The 24,259-nt window shown below is 44.9% G+C and overlaps 1 protein-coding gene across 2 annotated transcripts in view; it reads right to left on the reverse strand.

The window, feature by feature from the left end:
• WNT2B (Wnt family member 2B) overlaps positions 1-24,259 on the reverse strand; it is a 46,640-nt gene that overhangs the window by 4,750 nt on the left and 17,631 nt on the right. For both annotated transcript variants that reach the window (XR_014512205.1, XM_083444536.1), the window contains exons 2-4: positions 7,884-8,104; positions 2,535-2,812; positions 609-873 (exon numbers count right to left, since the gene is read on the reverse strand). Coding sequence is in view for 1 of the 2 variants with exons in the window: in XM_083444536.1 (XP_083300662.1) it covers positions 609-873; positions 2,535-2,812; positions 7,884-8,104 (764 nt within the window). In the remaining variant the exon portion in view is untranslated. The remainder of the gene's footprint in view (positions 1-608; positions 874-2,534; positions 2,813-7,883; positions 8,105-24,259) is intronic.

Genomic DNA, 24,259 nt, shown 5'->3' on the forward strand with positions numbered 1-24,259 from the left:
AAAATGCCTTTGACTTGTATAGGTCGCCCTTGACTGAAAGGGAAGGGCCATAGCTCAGTGCTAGAGCATCTGCATTGCGTGCAGAAGGTCTCTGCTTCAGTCCGTGACATCTGTGGGTGGAGAGCCGCTCCCAGTCATTGTAGACAATACTGGGCTAGCTAGAGCCAATGGTTTGGCTTAGCATAAGGCAGTTTCCTATATTCCTGGGAATGAATATATGCCCAGTCTTAATAATGTGCTACAACAATAATAAACTGGCTTGGGCAAGGCAGGAAATGCATCAGAGCCAGCATTAACATTAGGAAGAGTGAGGCAGCTGTCCCAAGTGGCAGATGCCGTGGGCCAGGAGGGGGCACTGACAAGAGACACCAGATAGTCCTCCTGAACCCCTGTCTGCCATTCTGCTGTGTGTGCTATTCACCCGTAACCCTGTGCACTCCCTAAACTAGCCTCCTGTCATGAAATATGGGGGAGCATGCTGTTCACCCCAATGTTGAAGATGTCCTGGGCATTTATGATTAGAATAAAATTGCTGGTCCCCATGAGAGAAGGATAGCTAGCGAGTAAGGGCACAGAAAGCCTGCTGTTTGGTCAAAGGAGCCATTTACCTGCAGACTTGTCCATCACACAGTAATCGGGCGAATTCTCAAAATATACAAGGTCCGTTTTGGTGGGTTTGCGGAAGTTTTTATTGGCCACAGTGAACCCAGTGCCATCCTGGTTCATAGTTACTTGGATGGCACCGTTATATTTCTTCCGGAGGTAGTCTCCTGTTTTGCGGAAGTCCGACATTGCCAGCCAGCAAGTCCTTAAAGTGCAGGAGCCGCTGACGCCATGGCATTTGCATTCGAGTTTCAGGAAACGCTTCACAGCCTGGAACAGAAGAGACAGTATCAACCCTATAAATGACCCTACGTGTTCCCATTATGGACAAAAACTGCTTTAATAATGCTCCTGTGTTGGTTATCGCTGCCTCAGACACTTTTGCCTTGCTTACCTCTCCTATGTTTCCATTTAGGGCATTTTCACTAGTTATAGAAAAGACCCGCCAACCCTATGAACAATACCTGCAGCTCTTCTTTTGTCAAAATCCTTGGGCTAGTCTATTAGAGCCAAGATCCATCCCAACTGGAAGCAAATCTAAGGAACCTTTAATGACCTGATTGAAAATGCTTGTGCTGAAATGGATAACTATCACTGCATGAATGGAGGCAAATTTTCTGTAATGATGCTACAGAGGCACGCCTTTCTGGCTAAAAAGAATGCCAGCTTGACGGAACAGAAATTGATTGTATTTATATGCAGGCATGGAAGGGATTTAACTAATGAAAGCCATCAGTGGAAGCCAATGCAAGGACTGCCACTTGTGCAACAGGGCTTCTCCCCTTCCTCTGCATGCCCCCTGAAATTGGTTGGTGTGTGTGTGTGTGTGTGTGTGTGTGTGTAGAATCCCCCAGAACAGCATCGCAGGGGGGGAGGAGAGGGGGGTCATTTTGTCAGGCAAGCTGAAATGCTTGCACTGGCAGAATGTTTGACACAGCGCAATGCCAAATCTCTCCTTGGGTCTGTGGCTGAGTATGGCATGATTTCCCCTTCCCTACCTTTTGCCACTGATAGAAGTCCAACACAGGTTAACCACCCCTGGTTTAAACTCTTCTTAGGCCAGGGATGGAGCACCTGTGGCCCTCCAAAAGTTATTGGACTGCAGTTCTTATCAGCAATAGCCAGGAAAGTCAATGGCCAGGAATGATGGCAGCTAGTCTCACAAAAACTGGAGGGCCACGGACTCCCATCCGTTGGCTTATTTTGATTAGGAAGCCTGGTCTACATGAGGGGAAGGGAGTTCCTGTTGAATGAGGCCTTGTTCTTGTCCAAAGGACTAGAGCCCCACTAACAAAATCCAGGTCTCTCTCTCCAACAATTAAATCTGAGATGTCAGCGTTTTCCACGGGCTGAGATCTGTAGCACAGAAAGGGCTCTGGGTGGTTGTATTCAAAATTATTAGCTGGCACAATCAGTGGGGTGAAACAAGCAGGATAGGGTTGCTCACCTGCCTTCCTGTCACTACATCTTGTTGCCAGTTCCTGAGAGGGTGAGTTGTGGGATGCTCAGCACCATGTGCCTGAGGTGGTAGAACCAGTGGCGTAGCGTGGGTTGTCAGCACCCCGGGCAAGGCAAGTAATTTGCGTCCCCCCCCAGATGAGAGAGAGTGAGTGAGCCAGGTAGGGGCAGAGAGCTGCGAGTGCGAGCGCGCCCCCCCAGATGTTGCTCCCGGTGTGGCCGGCCCCCCTGCACCCCCACGCTACGCCACTGGGTAGAACCAATCTTATGCTCTTGCCGCTGCACCCAAACCATGCTGAGATCCCCTTCAGCTTGCCCTCCGGCTGTCAGGAACTGGCAGCAATGCTCAGTGTTAGGAAGGCAGATAAGCAACCCCACCCTTTCTCGCCCCCCCTCCAACCACAACTGAATTGAACCATACAGGACGACTCATATCAGCCACTGCCAAGCTGCTAAGAATTCATGCTACTAACCGTTCTGCCACAGCGGTTGTTGTGCAGATTCATCAGGGCCCGGGCATCCTTCACTGTTTTCTCTTTGGCATCCACAAAGTCCTTTGCAAATTTGATCCCATAGTTGATGTTGTCACTGCAGCCCCCCCAGTCAAACTCCCCTCTTTCGTCCTTCGAGCGGCCCCGCTTGTGGGGATCACAACTGCAGGCCTTGAGCTCACCTTGGCTGCAAGCCCTGGTGATGGCGTATACAACTCCAGCGGAGGAGATTGCATAGACGAAGGCAGCTTCCCTGCTACCTGCCAAATGGGTGGGAAACAAGAAACAAGAATAGTGAGCCAGGAGTCAGAAGCTAAGTGGTTTTGTACACTGCCCGGAGATCTTTGGATAAAAGGCGGTATATAAATTACAATAACAACACTGATTCAGATCAATTTCCAAGTACTTTTGCTTAAGATCAAAGTCTTTGATATACCCTTTCTTTTCTTTTTTTAAATACACTTAGACTAGTGCAGTCAACCGAGCACAATGAGATCATTACTTCCAGGTTTTTTTCCTTAAGAAATCTTACAAATTGGATTCCTACATTTGCCATTGTTCTCTTATAAGAAAAACCGCTGGAACTAACTTTCAATGTGAAGTTCAAGTATATATATTAGGAACCCCTTCTCTTTCTCCATTCTGAACTGATTTTGTAATCTAATTTTAATCTAGTCTATGTGCATTCATGATATTTAGCAATCTTCACTAATCACAGCTATCTCTTCAACATTTTTTTCTCCCTTCTTATTTTTCACATCTGTACATATTTAGCAATTTAGAGAGAGTATGCAAATATTTCATAATTGAAGTAAAGCATTAAATCATAGAGAACAGTCTACTTATTATGAGGAGAGTCTGGGCTTTTTACTATAGAGGCATTCCAAGCCGTAAGGTTTATGGAACTCCTAGAAGTCTGTTGCATGGGGAGCAGTGCTGACCATTTGAGCAGCCAAAACATCATTGATCTATTGGTAATTACATGCATTATTGTGATTTAAAATGAAATTAAGCACATAAAGCATGCATAGTAGTAACCATGAAAGACAAAAGCCAGCCTTTACATTCAGTTATGGTAATAACTGTGAGACTCTGGGGCTTTTGTGAGCTGTGCCACTCTTCCTATGGATTTTTTTTTCTTTTTTCAGCTCTACTAGTTCTTCTTTGAAGACCAAATCACCTGTAGGAGAAGCTGCTGTATACAAGGGTTTTAGTTTATCCTTTAGCACAGAACAGTCCCAGCTGCTTCTTTTGGGGTAGAAGAAGAAGAAGAGTTTGGATTTGATATCCCGCCTTTCACCTCCTTAAGGAGTCTCAAAGCAGCTAACAATCTCCTTTTCCCTTCCTCCCCCACAAGAAACACTCTGTGAGGTGAGTGGGGCTGAGAGACTTCAAAGAAGTGTGACTAGCCCAAGGTCACCCAGCAGCTGCATGTGGAGGAGCAAAGAAGTGAACCCAGTTCACCAGATTACGAGTCCACCACTCTTAACCACTACACCACACTGACTCTCATTTGGGGTAGGGATATAACAGGGAAGATTATGGAAGCTATCAGGAAGGGGATGTTTGTGGTCAGTGTGATCCAATAAAAAGTACACGCCATTACCTACAGAAGAACATTTTGGACTTCATGGGATAGTTGGCAATATGTGATAACAGTAAAATATCAGATGCTTATTTCATCGGCTATTTGATTGGCACCCCAAGCCTAGCAAGGCTAACAATGAAACTATGTTAACCATTGTAGAGGAGATATTCTGGGGGGTGCTACACAACTTGATGAGACACAAAGGACACAAAGACACAAAGGCAAGGCTCACTTGCTACCTTGATGAGCCATGGATTCACTATGTTGATGATGCACAAAACAAGGGATACAAAGTCAGGCGTCCGAGATCCTTAGATTATTTTCTGGTTTTGAGCAGGGATTGGAGTTGGGTAAATTCAATGATCAAGCAACAGTGAGGGTCCTGCTGAAGAGGATGCTATGAAAATGGACTTCTTGGAGGTAAAATGCCTTTGAGAAGCAGCCTGGAAGACAAGGGTGTAGGGCCCTAATGAAGAAAGGTCTGCTGACAGAAGATGAGCAAATTTCTTTGGAGAGTCTGTCTGATCCTCTGTCCGCCTGCCTTCATCTCCACAATGTGCCAAGGTTCAGATATCTTGGGACTTCTTTGTTCACATGTTTGCATGCATCTGTAGAAATTATTCTTTCTGGTTCCACACCTCTCTCCTTGTACCCCCTGAGTCTGAACAGCACGATCCTCCCATCATATCTGGGTGGCTGTTGTCTTTTTTTGGATAAATGCATATATAGTACTGCTCCTTCCAGAAGCTGTAAATCGCCTGGCAAGTCCCCACGCAGTGCAGGATGCTGCCTGGTATTTTATAGTTCTGCTTTGAGTTCGCATCTGTTTTTATAATGGCCATAAAAACAGCTGCAAATCAAAACCACACTGTTGCGTTCCTCAGACGCAGCCTTCGGATAGCAGCTTCAAAGCCAGTGGTGCAATCTAGCATCCTTCAGCAGAAGTTGGAGAAGCAAATGGCAGGTCTGCTTTCTAGAAATAGGGACCGAAGGTAAGATCAGCCAGACAGTGCTTGGCTTTTATTGATTTAACTTGAGACAAGGTTCCATTAAAAATATTCACATGCATAACTTGTCCTAAAGCAGTGTGCCTATCATCAAAAAGATTCCCTGCTAGTGACTATGTGAGATGTATGGCATATCCCATAACATCTTGTACCACAATGTTAAAGGGAGTGGGAAAACAACTATACTATATTCAATCTGCCAAGCAAAAAGAAAGATCAGCTCAAACGTGGAAGCAAAATAGACTACTACAGATGCAAAACTGTTTTGTTAATGGACTACCTGACTACAATCAAATTTGCAAAGAGAAGGAAGGCTCCTGCCAAATATTATGGCAGGATAAGTGTAAGTAGGCTGAGATGCTTATCTGGTAGGCAAACTTACTGATTTGGTGTTAGCCTATATCAGTCTGACATTGCACAACATTATAGTAAAAGGCATTATGGAGATGTGAATCCTGTCCCTGCACTATTTTCTTTGTAAAAATCAAGGACAAAGAGGTGTCTATGCACTTTCCTATACTTGTATGCAGACTGTGAAGAACATTGGGGTAGTGCACAAAACCATTTCTATACACACTAAGCACTGACTTTCTGCCCCTGCGTGCTTCCCTGTGTTTGTAACATTTGGGGCAGGGCTGAAACACATCTATTGGCACAGCCAGGGCAGGGCACACGGGAGCTTTTAGACACTGATGTGTGAGGCCTTCCACAGGGGTGTGTTTTATTCCCTGACCACAGTCCCTCTTTGAGAGGAAGGTCAAAGCTGTGGCTTGGCCTTTTGCACTATGCAGGGTGACTACAAACTTTGCCCCAGCAGCTGATTCCCAGCCAGCTCCCGCTAGCCAAATATTTATATATCCTGTTACAGTTTACTTTCAAGCTCATGCTTCCAGAGGTGTTCTCTCCTATTCTGAAGTGGCTACTTCCCAGCACAGTGACATATCCTATTACTGTTTGCTTAGTATACAGGGGAAGCCAAGACATCATGCAGGGTAATTTAGGCCTTGCTCTGTCCACAGCGATTAGCAAAAGATTCTTCCTTCCTGGACAAAGCTAAATGCTATGCCTGCAGACTTGTCTCGTAAATGTGAGTCTGTCCCAGTCAGGTATGAAGCCGGATCTGAGAGTTCCAGTTCTAAGAAACTCCCAAACTCTCTCTCTCTGCCTCTCCACCCCATTCTCTCTGTACACATTTACATGTATGTGTGCATGTATGTGTGCATGTCGTCACACCTCAAAAAGGATATTGTTGAGTTGGAAAAGGTTCAGAAAAGAGCAACCAAAATGACCCAGGAGATGGAGCGACACAGAAAGGCTCCTGGCCGTGATGGACACAATAACAGTTGGAGGCAATATTATTTCTGAATATCAGTTGCTGGAAATCACAGGCGGGGAGAGCGCTCTTGTGCTTGGGTCCTGTTTGAGTGGTTGGCCACTGTGAGAACAGGATGCTGGACTTGATGGGCCATTGGCCTAATCCAGAAGGATCTTCTTATGTTCTCATGTTCATAAGGGCTACTTCCATGTGGGGATCTTTCTTTCTGAATTGGCGCACATAAGCTGTGAAATTATACTAAGGATATTGCCAACCTCAAGTCTTTGTAAAGTTGTACCTGCTTCCATAAATCTTAAATTCAAAATAATAAGTAAGTGGTCCATTTTATTTGCTTCTGTTTCCTGAAGCCTGGAAAGGTGCTAAAGCCACAGCATTCAAGATTTTCAATAAAATTATTTCACAGTGAACCCACCTAGGCAATAAACAGCTTGGTAAAAACTTGTTGCAGATCTCTTCTTAAATGACAGAGGGGGGGAAACTATGGCAGGCAGCCAAGTGATTAAGATGAGCAGCATCGTGCCTGCCACTTTCCCTCCATACTTGTGTTCACCAGAAATGTATTCAGAGGCATACTCCCTCCAAAAGTGTAGATATACCATAGCCATCATAGCTAGTAGACCTGATAGCCTTATCCTTCAGGAATTTGTCTAATACTCTTTTAAAAGGCTAAGGAGCAAACCCTACACAAATCCAGAGTGGAGTCCCTAAAACAGTTCGATGGCAACTTGTATGCTTCCTTCCACCAACCCCTGCAGCCAAGCTAGTGCCAAACATGTTGTTCTCCTTTCCTTTGGACCACATCAGCGAGGCCAAGAGGGGAGTCTTGTCATCTAAGCAGACCAGGAGCTCCATACACACTGCCCAAGCTTGTGGCCCGGAGAGATTAAGTGCTGCTAATGGAGCAGTTTGGCTTAACCCTGGAGTAGGGTTGCCATACGTCCAGAATTTCCCGGACATACCCAGGATTCAGCCATTGGGAACAGCATCTGGGTGGAAATTGCTGAAACGTCCAGGACAATCCGGATGTACGGCAACCCATATCGGAGGTGCTGATTTTGGCAGGTTCTGAAAAAGTAGCTCTGAAACTTTATTTGTATGAGATTTTGCAAAAGAAGCTCAACAATCTTTGTGTTTGGATTTTCACTTTCTAAAATATGGCAGCCCTACCCTGGAGGCACCCTCCATTGTCTCCCGAGACAGGCGGATGCCAGCATGATGCAGGAAGTCGGTTTGAGATGCCTCATAGGAATGATAAATCAGTAATTAATAAATAAAGCACAGAGAGACAGGCAACATTGACCTTTTTCAAACGAGAACATCATAATCACAGGTCAAAGATTCCTATGCTGCACCATTCAGTGGGGCTCTCTGCAAAAAGGCGAGCTGCTCTTGGGACTTACTTCGTAGCATGACCCTGCCAAAGACTGTGTGGTCCCTGTCCAAAGTGCTGCAGTTCCAGCGGTGGTGACGGAATTGGTGCTGGCATTCCCGGATCCACTCTTTTGCTCCTTCCCCAACAGACTGCATAATGTCTGGGTAACTCTGGCACAGCTGTCGCTGCTTGTTGACCAGTCCAGGGATGTTGTCGCAGATCACCCTTGCCCCCAGGGCCCCAATGTACCTGCAGGGAGAGAGAAAGTGACCCTGTAAAAAGAGCAGGACACAACTGCCAACTGGTTCAAAGTCTAGCAGCTCCTGGTGGATAGAATGAAGGGGGGCAGCTGGGTCAATGACACATTTCCTCCAAGTGGCCGTTTCCTATTTCCTGACTTTGGCCCAAGCGCTTACTTAGGGCTGCTTCACACTGCTAATTTATGTGTTTGTTTCTAATTATTGATATCCCGTTTAAACAAATGGATTCTATATATATAAAAGAAATTAAAATATACTAAGAATAAAAAATAAAATATGTGTTATAAACCATTATATTTTCATTTTTTAAAAAATAAAAACCCAGGTTGTGTAGACTGCTTAATCATCCATAACCTCTATGCAATTTACAGAGAATATAAAATATTCAGTAAAAAGTGTTCGTAAAAATTGAACGTTAAAAGCAATCTAACTTACATATTTGTCAAAATCTAAGTAAAACCAGCAGTTGCTAAAAATGTACATCACCTTAAACCATACATAATAAAGATACATATCCAGATGGGCTTGCCTAAACAAAGAAGTATTTAGCAGGCACCAAAAACAAAGCAGTGAATATTAATAGTTATTAATTAAATAATCATTTTTTTATTATTTTAATGTATATCCCACCATGCTTCAACAAAGCTCAGTGTGGCACACATGATTTTCCTCATCCCTATTTTATATTCACAACAACCCTGTGAGGTAGGTTAAGCTAAGAGACAGTGACTAGCCCAAGATGAGCTGCATAACTGATTTGAACCCTTGTCTCCCTGGTCCTACTCCAACTCTGCCGGTTGTAGAGTAACGTATGACAATCTTGAAATATAGTCTATTGCTATCCTGGGTGTTACCTTTTTAAGGGAAGCACAGTGGGCTGGGGGCTGTGAAGCCAATTATGGCAGCAATGCAATTAATTAAGGGCTGGTGTAAATGGAGGTAAAAGGATCCAGGGGGAGAACTGAAGGGAAGACATTGTCTTCATGCCAGGTCCACCTGCAGATGGACAGCCACTCTACCCATTGAGAAACAACAAAGAGTAGATAGATCTGGCCTCTCCAGGCTGCATTAAATTACCACATCTACCAGCAACAATAGACCTGTTTTCTTACGTTAGTTAGTTAGGGGGATTTCTTTCCCCCACTGAAAAAACCTGACACCAAGGCCAGTCAGCATGGCCAATAGTCAAGGATGTTGGAAGCAGAACATCTGAAGGGCCACAGGTTCTTCACCCTTCGCCTATGTATAATGATCTGGATGAATGGAGACTGGTTAGGAAATACTGAGCCGGTGCAAATTACAGATGCACACCGAACAAAGGTGTGCGGTTTTTTCTATGCTTTTGGGGTGGGCTTTCTGGCAATTTCAGGGCACTCTAAATGCACTGCGATTATTTGTTTGTTTGGGGGAAGTAGTTCTGCTGTAGGGCAGTGGCATTTTTCCATCTCTCCAACTGAAATATTTTCTCATTGGGAAAATGCAGGCCCCCCCCCCCCCGCCCAAATGTGCCAATTGCTATTGTTCTGAGCACTCTGCAGGATGTGGCTGTGTGACTGTCACCATGGGTATCTATTCCTATCTTTTAAACTTATGATGAAAGCAATAAGCAGTGACATAATCCCCACCCCACCCCCGCTCCAAGCCTCTGCCATTTTGGGACCTTTTATATGAGCTTACTGTTCTGAAATCCAGCATTGACAGTCTGGATTTTTTTTAAAATTAAAAAATACTTCTCCGAGAATAACTAATTCATGATATCCTGATGTTAGCCGTATTCCAATCGCCCCCCTTTTTGGCTGTGTCTGAAGCTGATAGAACAAGGCAGACCTTTTTATTATTATTTAATCCTTCTGTACAAGTTTTTCTCCCCGAGGGAAGAGAATTTTGTAGGAGTAAAAACTGCACTATGTTCCAACTTGGATTTGAGTTGCCAACATGCCGGTCTTACACTAAAACTCCAGTCAGACCTGGGGGTGGGGGGTGGGGGTGCAGTCAATACAGGGGCAGGGCATTGCTGAGCCATCAGGGTGCTGCTTTGGGTCTAACAAAATTATCCCAAGCCAATGCCCTGGCTCAAAAGAACCTGCAACATTTTGCTGAGTGTTAGGTGTTAGGAGCCAGGCAAGTTGAAGAGCAAGATTTCGCAGCAGCACTAAAAGGCAGAGCAGCAAGGTGTATATTTCAAAGATGTCATTTGGTGTTTGAGGATTCCTGGTACATTCTGCAAGTGCAGTGCTGGTGCCAGATTGAGGAATTCCAAACCCATGAACCATTCATACCAAAACAAAACACTTTAAAGCACTTTCTTGTACAAGAACTTGTTTTTAGCTGGAGCCTTTAGGACAAAAGGCTATTTTTTTTTTTTAAAAAAAAGTCATTGTATGATTCCAGAGAGTGAAACACCAACTATCACGAGACTCACTGCAGATTATTATTGTACACTTGCCTAGACAGAATTTTGTAGATGGTGATAATTATTACAGTATTGGCCCGAATATAAGACACACCTGCAAATAAGCCGCACCTTTAAAATTCAAGGCTTATTTGTGGGTCCCAGCACTACTGCCCTGAATGGGGGATGGGGGCGGCTGGCACCAGCGCTCAGTGCCCTGCTCCCCAAGTTGGCACTGGCGCTTGCTTTCGTGCGTGCTGCGTGCCGGCCTCCTGGTACTACCGCCTTCTCGCACTCCCAGCACTACCTCCCCAAGCCAGCGCTGAGGGAGGCTTGGGAGCAGCGGGTGGGCTGCACTCCGTTGCCTCATGCTCTGGGGCTGCCCGGGGGGGGGGGGTAGCTGCATGGCTTTGCTGGAGGCCTCCCCCCTTCCCCCTTCCTTAGGCAGCTAGGGGAGGTTTGGGAGTGGTGGGCGGGCTATTTCCTGGTTGGGGGGGGGGGAGCCATAAGGCTCACAAATATAAGTCACACTTTAACTTTTCACAGCCTGAATTTGGGGGAGAAAGTGTGGCTTATATTTAGGCCAATACGGTATCATTTATATAGTGTTGAGGACACCTTGCCTACTGTTTTTCAGCAATCCTTACAAGCAGCCCTGAAAGACTAGGATAGTATTGTCTGAGGATGAACTAAGTGGGTTGGGGGGGGGGTCACCTCTATGAACCCTGTGACTGTGCTTGTCAAATGTGACTGCCAACTACATCAAACAGGGTGGACAAGCTTAGCGTGATTCCCTTTTGTTGGGAGACTGAACTGAAGAAATAGCCAAGTACAGGTGATGTGTTGCCACAGAATCTTGAGACCCCTCTGCAAAGGGGCATACCTTTCTTCTCCCTTGACCTGAGGTGATGTCATCAAGATGTCTATGTGTGAAAGACAGCTATAGATGGGCGGTCTTGGAACGGAGTCTGAGAACTGCAGAGGCATGGCTTGCTTTCTGTGAGAATCAGCACTGTGGCATTAGGGGCAACCCCTAGAAAACCAGTGGGGAAGCAGGACCTGCTAGAGTGTTCGTGCTATGAAATTTCCCTCTTATGCTCAGCTGGTGTATTTGTGTAAATAAAGCATTATATCACAGAAGTGCCATAAGCTTCCAGTGAAATCTACTCCAAGGAAACCAAACTTAAGATACATGGCCAGAACCCTGAAACCTTCCACCATTTAGAGATCAGGGTGCAAACATATATTTCATATATTCTATATTTCCATTTCTAGACAGGAGGCTGGACACATAGGAGAATAATGACTTTCCTAGGGTCAACCTGTCATTTTGCGACGGGTGAAATTTGAACCAAGGTCTTCCTGGGTACGATTTCACCCACTGTATTAATTCTATCGTGAACAACTATAGTCAGGCATGCTGCATCTGATCCTCAGCAGAACTCTGTGTGTTTACTCAGATCTTAGTCCCACTAAGTTCAATGGGACTTAGATCCAAGATATAATGGATAAGATTCCTGCCTTAGATGAACAAATCACATTGGTTGTTGTTAATATTCTCAAGGCTTCATTTTCAGGGCCCTGAAGGCATCCCTTCAGATCTTAAAGTAACCCAGACAGTTGAGTCAAGCATGGAATTTTCCATATCCATCAAACAGCATCATTTCATTCATTCTAGAAAGAAAGCAATCCTTCTCTCTCTCTCTTTAGGCTAGAGAATTCAGAGAATACCTCTGAAGCTGCATTTCTGGCTGAAAAGGGAAAGGTTTGGGTAAGGTTCCAGTGTTTCAAGTTCCCAGACTGGAATTAAGACCCTCCCTTTAATAATAACGAAAAAGGCAATACGCCTGGGCAATATTTCACTGTCCACCTCACCATATGCTATCATTTGTATTAGTCACGGAGATAGCTTGCAGCTCTGCGGATAAAGACAAGGGCCCATTATTTTTCTCCTTTTTAAAATATTTGGTTTAAACTCTGGTGAGAAGTTGAGGTCATCTAGGGCTGGCGTGGTGGATAATAAACACTGCTCCCCACAGCCTTTGCAAGGGAGGGCTGTTTTGGCTAACACATATTATTTTCACAAGCTGGCTCATCAACCTTTCAGCAGCCAGAAAACACACAGAAAAGGTGGGGGTGGGGGGAGAAGATGAGGCACTGGAAAACAGCCCCTGGTCAAGTGTGAGGAGGCATGGGATGGATGAGGAAGGGGACAGGGATTCAATTGAGGAACTCTATTCAGGCCCGTGGCTGGTTTTCGGATCCAAGCTTGGTGTTGAATGATATGGGCAGAATGTTTTCTTGACCCTCAGACTGAAGAACATTAAAAGTCTAGGATGATCAGCCCACTCCACCATTTGCCTAGTGGCCATTCACCACACTGTGTGTGTAACCACTTGAAGAGCTGTCTGTCTGTGATGTCCTGCCAAGTGGTAGAGAGAGTTTTATGACTCCCTCACTTCCTGACTGGGTGTAGATGTGTGGTAAAATCTTCACCACTTAGCAGGATGTTAGAGGCAAGTGGTTGCATGCACAGTGTGGTGAACCTATTGGGGTGAATGCTTGCCTATGTTCAGCCAAGGTTGCAGTGGACAGCTAAGGCTGCATCGCCACCAGATATTATCCTTCTTCGGAGTTTCTCAGTAATCTTTACTGAATCTTCCAGCTCCAGATGCAACAGAGGAAGGGCATGGGTTTCACAGAGGCAAATGAAAGATCTCTTCACTCAGTATCTTAGCTTTATTAACAATTTAGGACATAGAATCATAGCACTGGAAGGGCCCGAGACGGTCTTCTAGTCCAACACCCTGCAATGCAGGAATATTTTTGTTCATTGTGGGGCTATAACCCATGAACCTGAGATTAAGAGTCTCATAGATATATTCCACTTAGGGATTGTTGGCAGGGGGAGGGAACCTGGCGACCTCCAGATGGTATTAGACTACAACTTCCATCATCCCTGACCATAGCCCTTGAAGATTGGATGATGAAAACTAGAGTCCAACATCACCTTAAGAGACTCAGCTTCCCCACTCCTGTTCTGATACAACCATACAATTCTTATCAAAATCTTTGCCTTATTAATTTTATCCAGCTTTCCCACTTCAAATTCAATAAACTGTCATTAAGAACACAAACTCCATGTCTTGATATTATGGCAACAACTACGCTGTGAAGAGAAAACAGCTTCAGAAACTTCCAAGCAGTAGTGCAAAGCTTCCCCAAAACCTGGGAAAGCTGAAACTCTGCATAAACACCATACATTTAAAGCATGCTGCCGAAGAATCCTGGGAGTTGTAGTTGGTTCTTTACAGAGCTACAGTTCCCAGCACCCTTAGCAAACTACAGTCCCCAATATTCTTTGGGGGGAGGTAATGTGCTTTAAATGTGCACCTATGCACTGGTGTGATCGTTGCCAGTGCTTTTTTCATATTGCCTGTAGCAAACTGGACTTATGCACATTTGAGAACCAAAGTGGTACCTTGGGTTACAGACGCTTCAGGGTACAGACTCTGCTAACCCAGAAATTGTACCTCGGGTTAAGAACTTTGCTTCAGGATGAGAACAGAAATCGCGTGGCAGCGGCGCGAGGCCCCATTAGCTAAAGTGGTACCTCAGATTAAGAATAGTTTCAGGTTAAGAACAGACCTCCAGAACGAATTAAGTTCTTAACCCGAGGTACCACTGTATTTAGATGTTAATCCACTTTCCGTCTGTTTGAACTGTAGCCTTAAAAAACAGCCCTTACAAACAACTGTCTCTCCCTCCCTCTCTGAATGTTAAGCGCATCCTCATGACACTGAAGGGAGGCTCCCCCCCCCCCACTCCTGAAACAGGATCAGGGGTAGTTCCACCAGAGTGTTAAGGGGGAAGTTGCTTGGCTCCCATTGCACTGCACTGTTTGTCCACAAGCTCAGAGATCTTCAGCCAAAAATTTCACGGTTCGTTTAACTCAATATGTGAAATTCGGTCCCCCTTTTGGCCTCTCCATTGCCTCGGCTTTCTCACTTTTGAGCTAGTTTCCTTCCTGTCCAAGCTCTTCCAGCCTCACCCTCCAGTCCTTAGGCCCCACAAGAATCTCTTATATACTCTAGCTCCCCCTGCCCCATTCCTTGTGGCCCTTCCTTTGCTCGGCAATTTGCCCCTTCCTGTTGCTTTCTGCCTCATCCTCCCCCACATTCCCCCTTTGGGTTCCTGCTTTTCATCCTACTGCCTAATGGCTCTGGTCTCTGCCTCCTTTTTCAACTAATTTGCCACCTGATCCTCTTTCAAAAGGGACTTGGCTCAGTTGGTAAAGCACCCGCTTTCATGCAGAAGGTCCTGAGTTTGATCCCCAGCCTCACCAGTTAGGCCTGGGGAGAGAAACTGGTCTGAAACCTTGGAGAGCTTTTGCCACTCGGTATAGACAATACTGAGCTGGGTGCCCTGATGGTCTGGCTCAGTGTAAGTTAGTTTCCTCTGTTCCCAATACCTTAGGTAGCCTTCCTGTTTGTCTACCACCACATTCTCACCAGTTTCCCAGCACCAAGTTCGTGCTCCAATTTCTTTCAAAATTGCAAACTCCCCTTAGTCGCAAGGCTAAACTATTTCCTTGACAGTCATCTCCCACATTTACTTTTTTTCAAATGAAAGTTAAAACAGGTATGAATTTATAAAAAGGTAAAATCAGACTAAAAAAAGATAGATGCATCATGCAGTCTCAATGAGGATAACATACCGTATTTTTCGCCCTATAAGACGCACTTTTTCCCCTCCAAAAATGAAGGGGAAATGTGTGTGCGTCTTATGGGGTGAATGCAGGCTTTCGCTGAAGCCTGGAGAGCAAGAGGGGTCGGTGCGCACCAACCCCTCTCGCTCTCCAGGCTTCAGGAGAGCCGCAGCGCCAGCCCCACAAGGTCGGGGGACAGCAGGGAGGCGGAACGCCGCCATCCCGCTGTCTCCCTATGTGGTTTAGAGGCTGACGGCGGGGAGATGCGTGCTTCTCCCCGCCGCCAGCCCCGCAAGCTCCGGGGACAGGGGGGAGGCGCGGCGCGTCTTCCCCCTGTCCCCGGACCTGACGTGAAGGCTGGCGGCGGGGAGAAGAGCGCTTCTCCCCGCTGCCTGCCCCGCAAGCTCCGGGGACAGGGGGGAGGCGCAGCGCGTCTTCCCCCTGTCCCCGGACCTGACGTGAAGGCTGGCGGCGGGGAGAAAAGCGCTTCTCCCCGCTGCCTGCCCCACAAGCTCCCGGGACAGTGGGGAGGCGCAGCGAGTCTTCCCCCTGTCCCCGGACCTGATGTGAAGGCTGGCGGTGGGGAGAAAAGCGCTTCTCCCCGCTCCTGGCCCCACAAGCGCCTGAGGGGGAAATAAAATTTTTTTTCTTTATTTCCCCCCCAAAAAACATGGTGCGTCCTATGGGCCGGTGCGTCCTATGGGGCGAAAAATACGGTAATTCCAAATACTCTTTAGCAGTGCTATTTTTCTAGAACAAAGAGGTGCTTGAATGCACCATGAATGCCTTCCTTGTCTTAGGAGCCAACATCTAGGGGCTGAGGGGTCTTCAGCCCCCCAATAAAATATTTGAGGGGGCCAGGCCCTCAAATGTTAATGGCGTGTGTGCACTGTGTCATGTGATGTGGGGCAGGGCTTACCTGGTTCCCCAATATTTTATTCAAGTGGGCACCCCTGTCCCTTGTTCTCTTAGAATGGCAATGGTGCCCACCTGAGAAGTGCAGGAACTGAGTTCTGGCCAGTTCTGGCTGAAAAAAGCCCTGCTCTTGAGCTTAAATCTGTTGTCCCGAGATTCCAAGATAATGACCAGATTTTAGATATCTTATTCCTTGTCATTTTTTAATGGGAAGGTCAATGACTGGCCAGTGAAAAACTTATGGTTGTACCTCCTGCTTTAATGCCATTGTTCAAATGATCCCTAATGATGCAAAAATGTGTCCAATAATTTCTCATTTTTGACACTGTCATTTGAGATTTCAATACCACAATTAAATCTTTGCTCAATTATCCATTAAAATAAAAAGGAATAAAATATGAAATATAATATTATCAATGTGGTTTTGATTATATGTCTAGTTATTGTGCACTGCTACCACATTACATTGGGCTTAATAACATAACATTTATTGTTTTTGCATATGAAATTGTTTTAATTTGTTTTTATATGTGGAATTGATTTCAGTTGGTTGTATATCTGATGTTATTTTCTGTGTTGTCTTTTAACTGTTCTTGGCTGGGGTTTTTTTATTGCATTTGTGCATTGCCTTGAGACATGTGTGGAAGGCAATTAATTAAATAAGGATAAAAGGAATTGCTTTCATATGTGGAACTGTTTAAATAGTTTTTACATATTTTTTATATGCCTTGTTTTTATTGTTGATATTTTTATTTTGAAAACGCTTCAAAATTTATTCTGGGAAGTGATTCATAAATGGAAATGAATATCAGACAGACATACAGACAGACAGACAGACATTTGGCTTCTTTCTCTCTGAGCCAGGGCAGAGCAGTGGTTAAGTGGTTTTGGACTAGGGAAGCATAAGCTCAAATCCCTTCTTAGCCATGAAAATTGAGGCAGCCTACCTTACAGGGTTGTTACTTGGATAAAATGGGTTGTTGCATGCAAGCTTTCTGAAGAAAAGAGAGGCTATATAGGAAGGGCCCCTAAAAAAGAAATCATATGTTAAAAGTGACAGGCAACACAGAGAGGGAGACACACAGATAAGACATGGCAGAAAGAATAAACTGCTCCACTCACTTTCACAAGTTTCGATCTGTAGTATGGAATTGCATTGTAAGGCAGGGGTGGGGACCTGAGGCTTCTGGGATAAATGTGACTCATCAAGCTTCTCTATCTCATCCTTCGGACTCTCCCCAGGCCACAGCACTCACCAGCTCTGCTCTGGCCCTCTTTGAGTGCTTTTGCCTGGCTGGATTTTGGCTTTGACTATGATCGGCCTTCTTGCTTGCCTTGATGTAGCACTGTCTGGGTAGAAACCTCTGACTTTTTGCGTGACTGCAACGCAGTTTACTGTACAGAGGTGGGCTTCACATCCATTGCTCCACCCACTTTTTCTGCTGCCTCTCATCACCTGGAAAGCTGCCCATGGAGGAATACACATTGAACAAGTTTTCCCCTCCCTGCCATTGAAAAAGATGCTGTTCTAGCACCCCACCAAGACAGATCTACGATTTACCAAACTACAGGGTTAAAATCATGGTTGACATTGCAGTAATTCAACCATGAGCTCACTCACAATAGGCAAGCAACATTTGGGTTTTTTTCTGGCATGTGTCTCTCAGTCCATGTCCTGCTCCCATTTGATGGATTAAAGTTGTACTACACTTTCTCCCTGAAAAGGATTTTTAGGATGAGTTGCTTAATTTGACGATGGCAGCCCAGATACGCTTAGTCCAAAGATGGAAGGAAGAGAAAACACCTGTCCAAGAAGAGTGGACAACAAAACTGATGGACTCTGCTAAGATGGCTAAAATGACTGAAGAAATCAGGAACCAGGATGATAAAAACTTTAACAAGGACTGGGGGAAAATTGTAATGTACTTGAGAGAACACTGTAGACAGTTAAAAACATTTAGCAGGACTGAAATAACACTTGGAATGCAAAAATAACTATAGATACAAATAGAGTTTTATGGACAAATAAGATATGATATGCAGTAAAAAATGGTTATTAGCGGACTCTATGGAGGGAAGGGGGACGCGGGTGGCGCTGTGGGTTAAACCACAGAGCCTAGGGCTTGCCGATTAGAATGTTGGTAGTTCGAATCCCTGCAACGGGGTGAGCTCCCGTTGCTCGGTCCCTGCTCCTGCCAACCTAGCAGTTCATGACTGGACCTAATGGTTAGGTCAGGGGGTCCCTTAACCTTTATGGTGGGAAGGAAGGAAGTCCAAGATTTTGGAGAATTCTACCCTTTTTATTTTATTTTATTTGTGAATGTAAAATTAAATTGTAAAACTAAGAAAAAATTATTACAAAAAATAAAAACATGCAGATAAAAAAGGAGTCGCTTTATTCATGTTTATTTTTGCATATCAGGAAGTTTATTAAAATGTTCTGTGACTATTTTCTCCACAGTGTATATCAGGAGTTTGGAAATTGCCATACAGGAAATTGCCATACAGTGATGAAGTGAAAGGCTCCCTGATACATAGGAAGGTTGTGTAAGAGGTATTTGTTTTAAGAAAGATGAAAATTCTTCTGGTGCTGTTGATCAAACGTTCTTCCAGACCAATGATGTTAGGATCCCAAGGCTGACTATCTTTCCTTGAAGGAACTTCCAAGGATGCATAATAAACCACTAGCAGCCAGAGGTCTCTTGTCCTTGCTGTGAGAAATTTCAAAAATCTCTGTTGAATTTTCACACTGAGAAAAAGCCAGATGCAATTAGCAGAGAGTAGAATCCGATGTTGCACAATTAAATAGGGGGGGGGCAGTTATTATGATTATTTTATCATTAACCTGTGCACTAATACGCTGTGTTTTTATCATTATGCTTCCTAAATTATGTTCTTAACGTTGTACACCGCCCTGGGATATTTGGAGAAAGGGTGGTATATAAATCAAATAAATACATAAATAAATAAATAAATAAATAAATAAATAAATAAATATAATCTTCTCCTCCGTCCTCCAGCATGCCTGCAAAATCTTTTCTGGAAGGTCCTTTAAGTCCTTCTGGAACAGATTTTGAGGATGTGTGGAAGGCTGAAGAGGCAAGGCAAGGAGAGTGATGTCCATGAGGAGATGACCCTCATGGTCCCTTCCACCTGTACAATTCTATGACTCCAATTCTGTTCCACCCTTGTACAGACAGCATTGGTTATATCCCATAAGCATGAACTGAGAATTTGATGCATAGTCCACTCTTATGCTAGGGCCCATTCTTCCTGTCTTCTCTGCCCAGAGTTCATGGGACGGGACAGAGGTAATCACCAGTGTGGTACAATGCCTATAAATAACTGTTGTTATTATTTATTAAATTTATATACTGCCCTTCATCCGAGGATCACACAGTGGTTTACATTATAAAAACACAAAAATACATGACATAATAACAAACAAGGCAATAACCCTACCCTCATGGCAAGACATGCAGTCGAGTTAGGTTACCCTGAAGAACAACAAAAGAAGAGAACCATCTTCTCCAGCACCTTGTCCCATGAATGTATGCTCCATGCACTACCTCACCCCACTTCATTGCTGCACTTCATCTTATAGGACCCTTCCTCTGTCTGGTGTCCGCCAGATGTGGTTGGACTCCAACTCCCATCAACCTTAGGTGGCAGGGCAAATAATTGATGGTGGTGGTTATAGTCCAAGGCATCTGAAGGGCAGCAGGTTGGGGAAAGCTGTTCAAGAGTGCTTACGAAGCAGAAGCGGGAGGCAATGAAGGGCCAAGAAGTGTCAGTGTGATTCAAAAAGGGTTTAGCAAAGCCATGACACAAGTGAAGGAGCCAAGAGCAGACGTTAGAAGATAGCAGAGCTCCACCACTCATGGTTGTTTGCCAGTCTTTTATGGAGGAAGCTCCTTCCTGACCCCAAACATCTTCATGCAGAGCCATCAGGTAGAGCCTCCCTAAGGCAAAATTTCAAGTCCTGTTATTGTCCGCAACTCACAGAGGGAGCCAATGATTTACACTCTTGTCCACTTTTTCTGCCAAGGGTCTTGACTGAGGCAAATATTATTTTAAGGATAAAGCCAGAGGGAGAGAGCATAGGAAGGTCACTAATTGCTCTTTTCCCCCTGCGGTCCACCTTGCCAACAAAAGTCCCACTTCCAAAGCGCCAGCGTCATGCTGTGTGAGGTGATTACTGTCTGCGGTGATAGGCCAAGAAACTTCAGAGACCTACTTTGCATGCAAAGTTAGCTAGCAGGCGTGCTCTGTATCTAGTTCGCACAGGCATAAATAAATTAGGGCCACTAAAGAACTGGAACCGACACCAACTGCTTGCATTGTGCAGAAATGCGCCAAATGGGAAAGTAGCAACAACTTTACAAAGCCTGTGATCAGGCTGAAGTTAGGCCTTTCTTTTCATGTACCATTAATAACCTGAGCTGGACTATAATGGGACCTATGCAACGTAAGGTGATTGGGGGAATCTTTCTAACACCTCTTGTTTGTTTGCCCTTTCCCATCTCTTGGTGGGCAAGTTGGTTCAAGCCCACTACAAAGAAAGGTGGGAATGAAAGGATGCTATCTGGGTGGGCACATCTTCATGGCTTCTCTTTCTCCATGGATTCAGAAGCTTGTGATGGAGTTGCCACCACTTTGTCCTCCTGCCCATCTGACACACTCTCCCTCAGTGTGTGGATTACGGGGAGCAGGGCCAGCTCCCTAATGAAGCAAGGTGAGGCAATCACCTCAGGTGGCAGGATCCACAGGGGCAGCGGATCCCAGTGTAAATCTTTATTCCACACCCATTCTTCCTTGACAGGGAGCTGGGAACCATTTTGTGGTTTGCCTCAGGTGCCAAAATGTATTGGGCTGGCCCTGGCTGGGAGAGTAAAAGACTTGTGTGCTGTGTTCAGTGAGAAGGAAGGTAAGGATTGATTGATGGATGAAGAAACAGATGGGGAGGGAACCGTAGAAAGAAAAAGTGGAGGACAGACACACCCTGTGGGGTATGCAAAGGGGAAAAGAAGAAGGTATAACTGGGGGTTTTTTGGGGGGGGGGACCTGCCATAGTCTAGAGTGAGAAGAGAGCTTGTGTTATGGCATGCAAGAGGGGGAAGGACTAACAATAGCAGGTTAAAGAGAAAACAATTAAAATCATAAAAAATTGATGTGCTTAACATACTGATGAGTTAACTCAAGCCCTCTTGAGTTAATAAAAATGTAAACAGGATCTTTCAATGGTGAGTACAAAAACGAGCCTTCTGACATGAGCTTTTTAGCCAGCATTTGTTGCTAAGATGTATCTGTGGGCAGGCCTTTTGGTGAAATGTCAGAACCCAAGACGTGGGGGATGTTTGAGACTCCTGCATACTCTGCAGACTTTTCCTGCACCCACAGCCATGACTGCCATATATTCTAAGATGGCACCTCTTATTTCAGCCTCAGAGAATGCTACAGACCCAAAGAACATAATGGATATCCCATTCTAGGCAGCACATTCCATTTTAAAACAGGCGTGCACCATTATTCCTCCAGATGAATCGCAATGATCACAAATTGTAACAGTGTGACAGATGAATTATATTTTTCTCTGTATCTCCTTCATTGTGTGTAACGTTTAAGGTCTTTGTGTACTAAATGGAAGGGGCCACCAGCTAACTTCCAAGTAGAGTCTGCCTGCCAGTTGCTTAAAAGAAGATTAAAATCTGCTTAGATTCAGCCACTTTGTTCAGTCCCATGCAAACTCTCTTTGTGCTTTTAAAAGGTGATTCTCTGCAAAGCCAAACAGAATAATTAGCAGTAGCATTTTTAAAACTTGAGCTGAACCTTCCAGCCAAGTGAGGAACCTCACTATCTGAGCTAAGCTGGCACATTAACCAGGGTTTGCAGGGAAACAATAATTTTTAAGAACATTGAAAGTGGTTTGAAAGAAGTTGCTCTCCCCATGTTGTACACATTTCTTTGTTTCACTATTGCCTCTTTCTGAAACACCTGTTTACTGGAGTAGCAAGGAGGAATGAATATATTTACACTGGCTATGAGATGGGCGAGAGTTTGGATGTGTGGGAGATGGCTTTGGTTACTTACTCATTTGAGCAAGCCAAGAGGAAAGGTATTCTGTACATGTTCAGAAATGCTCTCCCTCTCCATTGTTATGTCTTCACATTTTTAGACTGGACTCGGTCACTGAAAAGTTTCAGGCCTGAATTCCAAGTAAATCTCCATTTCAAACCATGAACTGTACTTCCAGCGAATACCACATCATTGACACAACTCCCATTTAACCTGTGAATCAGGCAAAGGCCATGGTTACAGTACATATTAGAAGTACCATTCTGCCCTGCCACTGCTGCCACTCTCACCACTATACCGGCTGCTGCCACCACCACTGCTGCCACTGCCTGCTCTGCCAGTGCTGTGCACCCTGCCAGGCAGCGCCAACTTCAAGCGAGATTGCACCAATTTTGACTGAGATCTCACCAAAATAGTCTGTGATCTTGCAGCGTGTGTGATTTTGGGCAAGTTCTCACCCAAAATTGGTATGATCTGGCCTGAAATCAGCGCCACTAGCAGCATTGCTTCTCTGCTTCTGGCAGAGGTGGTGGAGCAAGCAGGGCAAATCTACCTAATTTGCAGTTTCTGAAACAATGCACAAACTAAAACATGGCCCCCTTTTGAAATCTGCTGTTCTCTGAACTTTGCAATGCAGTTTGGAAGCCAAGCAAAATGTACAGAAATGCATATGTTATTGAAAAAAGCATATGGAACTGCATTATATAAGGGAAAAATGCTTTGAAAAAATGTGTATGCTAAGCAAAACACAAAGATGTGTGTAGCCGGATGAATTTTCACTAAAATGCTCTTGAATTTTCATGAGAACTCTTTTTTTTTTTTAAAGCAAACTGGTGTGGAAATGTGGAAAACTTGTTAACGATGGGAGGATGAGAAACAGACAAGCCAGGATAGTCATATTCCCCCAACCCTCTTCATCACCCCTCTCCTTACACCACAGTCCCAATCCTGATTGCACATCTCTCCCCATCACTGCTATTTAAATAAGAAAAATCAGACACGATATGTTTTTAATGCATCAGCTGGTTTGTTCTTAACTTTACCCTTCTGTTGAAGCCTAAGAGGTTTCAGAATAAGTCGCTACTCTCTCCTCCCTCTTCCTTTCTCCCACTCTGAATCTGCTTGGCACTTTGCAGAAGAATTCACATTAGATGGGCTGGGAGAAGTGAAATTTTATTATGTGGCTTTCTCTCTCCCCCCCACCCCCCGCCTGCCTTTATTTTCCATGAGTGAATCTGTTATCAACACAGATCTAGATCTGCAACTGCCAAGTGCTCGTTCTCTCCCTGGCCCCTTAATGCAGCCTGCCCTTGACGCAGCCCTCAAGACAACAGAAGAAAACTGTCACATCTCGCCTCCCAGTTGTTGTGCTCCCCCCTCCCTTGTTGTAAGAATCCTTTGGCTCTTCTTCCAATAAACAAGGAGAATCCTAAATTGCTTCTTGGATAAACACAACAATCAGAGGCAGCCCGGTCTATTTACTCAGCAACATACGTTTCATTTTAAACCCCAACAAGCGTGTATTCCCGGTGAGCACATGCTCCCATGAGGGAAGTGGGGAGCCAGAATCTCAGGGGAATCCAGATGCTCATCTTACTTGTTATCCTACCCTGTTCATGTGGCCAAGCTGATGATTTTCTGCTCTGCTCTCAAATGAAAAGAGAGCTTGCCCAGTACAATGGGTTGAAAATTGAACAGAAAGTTTGTCTGGGGTGGGGGTGGGAATACAAAGTTGTTAAAATGTTTTTCTGTGGAAGAGGGATATATCCTTTTCCTCAGAGCACAAGGAGGCTCTGCTCCTGGCCTTGGGAACCAAAAGAGTCACTGGCGTGCTTTGAGGCAGAGTTGGGAATGTGTCTCTCCATATAGTGTTGGAGTCCAGCTCCCATCATTCTCAGCCAGAGTGGCCAATTTCTTCCAGTCAGCAGTTACAATGGGGAGTGGGGGGACGGGGACAGATAACTTTCCACTAAGACTTGCAGTTTAACATCACATGGAGTGCCCATCCCTGATCTATATGGCAACCAGTGTGTATGGATATGATTTCATTATTC

The sequence above is a fragment of the Podarcis tiliguerta genome, assembly GCF_965153285.1.
Source record: "Podarcis tiliguerta genome assembly, chromosome: 6".
Lineage (NCBI taxonomy): Eukaryota > Metazoa > Chordata > Lepidosauria > Squamata > Lacertidae > Podarcis > Podarcis tiliguerta.